The sequence below is a fragment of a genome, unplaced genomic scaffold (genome assembly GCF_019419815.1).
Source record: "Pyrus x bretschneideri cultivar Hongxiangsu unplaced genomic scaffold, Pyrus_bretschneideri_v1 Contig51, whole genome shotgun sequence".
Lineage (NCBI taxonomy): Eukaryota > Viridiplantae > Streptophyta > Magnoliopsida > Rosales > Rosaceae > Pyrus > Pyrus x bretschneideri.
The window spans coordinates 1,894,084-1,899,995 of record NW_025999789.1 but is presented as its reverse complement, the minus strand read 5'-3'; the positions used below and the strand labels follow the sequence as shown (position 1 = coordinate 1,899,995).

Sequence of the window (5,912 nt, the reverse complement as noted above, 5' to 3'; positions counted from 1 at the left end):
ATTTTATTTGTACCAGTAAATGGATTGATTCAGTTGCACACTTTGGCAACGTGAAGTACTGAAACCAAAAGCCTACCTGATTAGGCTGCTTACTTTCACCAAACTGAAACTGGGAATAAGTGCATTGAAACTGCATCAAATGATTGCAGATCAATCCCAAAACTTGAAATACATTTATTACATGGGAGGAGCATAGTGATCACATTTTACAGAGAAATGGTAATGGGAAGTACGAAAACTTAAAGAACTCGGCCTGCTTTATACGTAAAAAATAAGGAAAACTAATAAAAAGGGTTTGAAAACTTTGAGTTTTAATGATAAGAACAAAATAAAGGGTAAAGTGAATAGTACCAGGATTGACTTTTTAGTGTAAAAATATGATTTTTCGTTAAAATGAACAGTACCATAGGCTTTTCGTTAAAACTCTCTAGAAAATAAGCAAAACTAGAAAAAGGTGAATCAAAACCGGCCCTAATGTGAATTCACCAGTTCCTCTACAGAAAGGTATACCAGCAGTTTTTTAGTTCACTCACACTTTTCTCCTCATACCTAACTTTTTATACACGTAGAATACGTTGATCACACGCATCTGTACATCTGTATACCATATAATGTCGGTACGTTAGCAATAAATCCCTAAGTTCCCTGTGTGTACAACTACGTTGTCTCTGTCTAAAACAGCACCCACAATACTAGTGGTCCAAACAATCACGAAGGGCAGCATATAGTCCATGACCTAGTGGTCATCCACCGCACCAAAAACCTTGCTTTTCAGCTGCAAATGGGATTGGATTATGTTCTTTATTTGTCACACAAACCCCAGCCCCATTTCTGTGTTTGGCTAACGTGTACACAATCCAGCCAATTTTTCTCTTGCTTTATTAATTATGCCTCTGCTCCCCACCATTCAATCTGAATGCAGCCATTTCTCTCTTAAAATTCAATGGTTCTTCTGTGATAATGACCAGTCTTCGAGGGCAATATGGTCATGTAAAAAATGTAAACATACGAAATCTGAGGGACTAGATTTCAGACCTCCGTTGCTTCTGGTTGGCTTAACTAATAGAAGAGGAAACAAATGGTTTTATTATTACTTTTATAATTGTGGGTTTCCCTTTTATTTATGTCTCCTAACTCACTGGCTTCAACGAGAACTCCACCACCACTCTCAATAGTATTCCATGCCCGACACCAGCACCAGCACTAGCACCTGTAGAGAAAGAAGAAGCAAATCTCTAGAGAGAGAAAAATTTTCTACAAAGTTCTAGAGAGAGAGTGTGTGAGTGTAAAGGTTTGTTTTTTATATTGTTATGCTTAAGTTCTTGCTTTTGTCTTCTATCATCTGATACTGTGCTTGATTTCAGTGGGTTGCTTGGATTTCTTATGTTATCTTCTTTACTTGGGTGATTGAGATTTTAGGAATAGAAAATTGGGTTGTTGGTAGATTTTAGGTGGTTGTTGGGATTTGTGAGAAATTTTTTTGAGTGAACAATGAAAAATGGTACTTTTTAGTGTCTCTTCTCCCCATTTTTTCTTGGTTTCAGAATCTTACTTTTATAGCAGAATCAATTTATCTTTTCACTCAAGTAAACTTACATGGATTTGGCTTTTGGGTAGCTTTAAATTCTTGGGTTGTATCTAAAAGTTGGGTTCTTTTGTTTTGTTTTCTGAGAATTTTTGCAGGGGAAAGAGCCAGAGGTTTTACTTATGATTTGATCTGATTTTGATCAGAAAAATCGAAAAGGAGAAGTTTATTACTTTGTTGAAGTTTCTATTTTTGGATGAGAATTTGAAGAATTAAGGAAGCAATGGAATCGGATCTTCAGCAGCATCACAAACCCCAGCAGCATATGAACTCTGGCTTGATGCGGTACCGGTCAGCTCCCAGCTCATATTTCACAAACATTTTGGACTCAGAGCTTTATGAGCCGTTTTTCAATCGGCCTTCTAGCCCTGAAACCGAGAGGATTTTGTCCCGGTTTCTGGCTAGTGAAGGTGGTGGTAATGGAGGAGGAGGAGGTGGCGGTGGTGAAGGAACAGAACAAATTGCATCACAACACAAAGTAGCAACACAGGTTAATAATCAGCAACCACAATTTTTGGTGCCTAAGGTGGATGATGAAATGGAGGTGATTCAACAGCATCAGCAGCAGCAACAGCAGCAGCAGCAGCAGAGCAATTTGAACAACTATTCATCTGTTGCTCAAGGATTTTACCAAAGTCCAGCGGCAAAACCGCCTTTACCTAATCAGAACTTGACATCAGCTAATGAAGGAGCTTATTCAATGAGGGGAAGTCATTTGCCTCCTATGAAAACCGGTGGTGGTGTCGCGAATTCCAATCTCATTCGGCATAGTAGCTCACCTGCTGGATGGTTCTCCAATGTGAACATTGATGGTATGTTCTTTTTTTTTTTTTTTCAGCATAGATGAATTTCAAAGGAAAAAGGTGCTAAATCAAGTAAATTTTGATTATTGCGAGGCATATTTTTGTTTCTTTCGGTTTTTGGATGCTTAATTTTCTCACTGTATGCAGAATTGTATTTGCTTTCTGTTATTTGAATTGATTGATTTTATACAGAAAATTAATGAACTTTGGATATCATTCTGATAAATCAGTTGGAAATAAAGTGGCTTAGTGATAACTGTTGCTTACGAAATCTTTACCGAACATTTTATGAAAGAAGCAATATTTCTGGTTCTTGGGTTTGTTTGATTCTAGTCTTAGTTTAGATTCGAAATAAAAATGATGGAATCGATTTGTGAATGATACCTAGCATTTGGCAGTGGCAGGCTGTGCTGCATTGAGAGGAATGGGAAACTTCGGAGCACGTGATAGCGCTAATGAAGAAGCATCTTTTTCTCCTGCAAGCAGGTTGAAAAATTTCTCTTCAGTTCCACCATCTACATCGGGGCTAATTAGTCCGATTTCTGAAATTGGGAACAAAAGAATGCGATCGAATGGTCAAGATGCTGGAGCTTTTGGGGATGGCCGCGGTAACAATTATGTGACTGGTTTCCCAATGGATTCATGGGATGACTCTGCGATTCTTGGTGATGATATCAGCGGTTCAACAGGCTTTAGGGATGACGATGTGAAAGCATACACTGGTTTAAGTCCATCCGAAACTCAGGTACCAAATTTGTGTTGAATGTAATGTGCTTGGTTGTGTATTATCTGGTGCCTGATATAGTTTTCGTTGCTGTCATGCAGGATGTAGAGGCCGGAAGTCGCCCTCCTACACTTCTAGCTCATCACTTGAGCTTGCCAAAAACAGCCACTGAGATGGCTGCCATTGAAAAGTTTTTACAGCTCCAAGATTCTGTTCCTTGTAAGATTCGAGCAAAGCGGGGCTGTGCAACACACCCAAGAAGCATTGCTGAGAGGGTACTGTTTTAGTGTCTTAATGTCACACATTGTACACTCTTCTTATTGCTTTAAACGCTTTTAAACGAAAAGCACCATTGAAACATGTATGTTAAATTAAAATGCTCAAAATGTTTATTTTTGTTCCGGTCAGGTGAGAAGAACCCGAATTAGCGAACGAATGAGGAAACTACAAGAGCTTGTACCGAACATGGACAAGGTAGAATCTTCACATGCCATTCGATCTATGAACCAGTTAGCGTGTGCACTAGACTCAAAACATCTAATGTCTTTACTTTGCAGCAAACAAACACTTCAGACATGTTGGATTTGGCAGTTGAGTACATTAAAGACCTTCAAACTCAAGTCCAGGTATGTTTTATAAAAAATCAAATCGAATCACGAAAATTTACAAATGTGTAGCTCAAACACTTCTGACTTGTATTTGTAACCTATTCACTTACTGCTTTGTCCTTTCTTTTCGGTTAAATTTTTCCAGACGCTCTCTGAACATCGTGCCAAGTGTACCTGTTCAAACAAGCAGCAGTAGCAACACCAAAATGTAGGAGGGACTTTGCTTTTCATGTACAGAACCATTAGAAGTTGGAAAGAAGATAGATGGCCGCTGGAGCTTTCTGGGGTTCTCTTTTGTACTTAAAAATGGACAGTTCGGTTATTTCTTTATGTGGGTGGAGAGGGAAAAGAAGAAAAAAGGGGCTGCTAAAAGCTGATGTCTAAGATCCAAAACCCACTGCTGGCATTAAAAGAACGCATGCTGTATAGTAATATTCTGTGGTGAATGTGACGTTACATGCTTACGGTTGTGGAGCTCAAGCAATTTATCAAATCCCCAGTTCCCATCAGAAGAGACGGAATTACACAAAGATTCTAATTATGCAACGTTATGTGAGAAAGTAACATATAAAGTGAAAACACATGGCGACGTCTACAGACAAACATGCTTTTTCCTGGCATAATTGGAGGAAAAATGAGTGAAGCAAATTAAAGAGCACATGATTACTAAATGAGCATTCTCTCTTTGCTTTTATTTTTAGGCATCAAATTGCACCCATGCAGTCAAGGATGCTAACTGTTCTTGTTGCCCATTTTCGATTCAATAATGGAGGTTCAAATATTTCATTTTTTTGTTGTTATAAATGGGTATGGAGGGCCAGATGAAACTCAAAGAAATGCATATTTTATGTAAGAGTAACATGGTTGGCATCCTAAATTTATTGGCCTTTGTCTTGTTCTATGCAACAAGGAGACCACTCGTAATACTAGTTTCTTTATGGTAGTTGTGTGTTGGTTTTGTGGGGTTATTGAACTAGACATCTCATAGCGTATCGTGTTCTAATGATAATGTTCATGTCATGTAAGATTATATTAAATTAAAATTTTAAAGCCTGAACTTCACGTTCCAAAGTATATAAATTTTGACGCAGCACAAAGTAATTAAAAGGCTTACCAGCGTAATTCCTTGAAGAATAAGTCTAAAATCCATCAGAAAATTGAGAAAAATTGAAAGGATTGAATTGATTAATAATTGAATGAATACAATTATTGGGAACTGGATCTCCTCCGAATCCAAAGGAACTGAGCCCAAGGATCAAATGATTCAGCACTTTGAAATTTGATATAACATTTACAATTGTTATAACTTTAGAGGATCTTCCTGTTTGTAGCTGTTGGATTAAATTTTAATAGCCCGGATCATTTGATGAGTAGACTTATTTCCTTTGGGTCCGAAGGAGATCCGGTTCCCAATTATTGATACATCTAGATGATTTAAATAAAGATTACAACCACATGAAACAACTTAAAGGACTCTAAGTATTAAAATGTCATTAGTTAAACATTAATTGGACGGGAAACCAAAAGGTCCAATTTTATTACGAAACTGTAAACACTATTTGGAGGTTAAAATGATTTCAAATGACCAAAATCATCGTATATCATAGCAAAGCAGTGGGTTTGACTCATAACATCGTTCCCTTTCTGAAAAAGTATCACGGACCTAAATCGGAACTCAAACGCCAAATCAGCATATTCTCAATGTATCCGGTCTTCTGACAGTCTATTTCTCTCCGATCCACATCAAACCCAATCTCTTTGGCAGATCTTGTTGGTTGTGTTGTGTTTCACATGTTTACTCGTTTTTCTTCATTCCTTCTATCAATCAAACACCAAACAAATAAAATATATAGAATAATATCAAAATATAACATCATGTAACAAATGTCCAACCTTTCACCAACAAACATACACAAGAATCCAATTAAGTTAAGACTAAACAATAAATAAAAAACATATTTCACAAAAATAAAACGTCGTTATCATGTTTTGCAAATGAACACCGACTCGAATCTTCGACTAACGTGTTATATAAACATATCAACCCACCATGAACCATACCTAAACAAAATTTGGCACGAAGACTTATTTTATTATTCGTGGTTGTAGACTCGTAACGTGTTATTATGTTGTAAGAAGGCTGTAGCAAAAACATGAGTTGTTTCTTTTTTTCTTTCGAATTTTTTCTTTGC

At 37.2% G+C, this 5,912-nt stretch overlaps 1 protein-coding gene across 3 annotated transcripts; it reads left to right on the top strand.

The window, feature by feature from the left end:
• Window positions 1-1,099: 1,099 nt before the first annotated feature.
• On the top strand, window positions 1,100-4,506 carry LOC103967841 (transcription factor bHLH122). Of its 3 annotated transcripts, none has more exons than XM_048570114.1 (7): window positions 1,100-1,279; window positions 1,684-2,397; window positions 2,787-3,133; window positions 3,214-3,387; window positions 3,521-3,586; window positions 3,670-3,738; window positions 3,866-4,506. In XM_048570114.1, the coding sequence occupies exons 2-7, from the start codon at window positions 1,809-1,811 to the stop codon at window positions 3,914-3,916; spliced, it is 1,296 nt and encodes a 431-aa protein (XP_048426071.1). In that variant the 5' UTR covers window positions 1,100-1,279; window positions 1,684-1,808; the 3' UTR covers window positions 3,917-4,506. The 3 variants fall into 3 exon arrangements, with proteins under 3 accessions (XP_048426071.1, XP_009379430.2, XP_009379429.2); XM_009381155.3 differs by having other exon boundaries at window positions 1,100-1,291; window positions 2,793-3,133; XM_009381154.3 differs by having other exon boundaries at window positions 1,100-1,291.
• Window positions 4,507-5,912: the final 1,406 nt, after the last annotated feature.

Bases quoted from the DNA above. Each gene is read 5' to 3' on its own strand.
- LOC103967841 (XM_048570114.1), top strand. From the start codon at position 1,809: ATGGAATCGGATCTTCAGCAGCATCACAAACCCCAGCAGCATATGAAC. The intron at 2,398-2,786 runs GTATGTTCTTTT...AGCATTTGGCAG, and splicing joins CTCCAATGTGAACATTGATG to TGGCAGGCTGTGCTGCATTG. The intron at 3,388-3,520 runs GTACTGTTTTAG...TGTTCCGGTCAG, and splicing joins CAAGAAGCATTGCTGAGAGG to GTGAGAAGAACCCGAATTAG.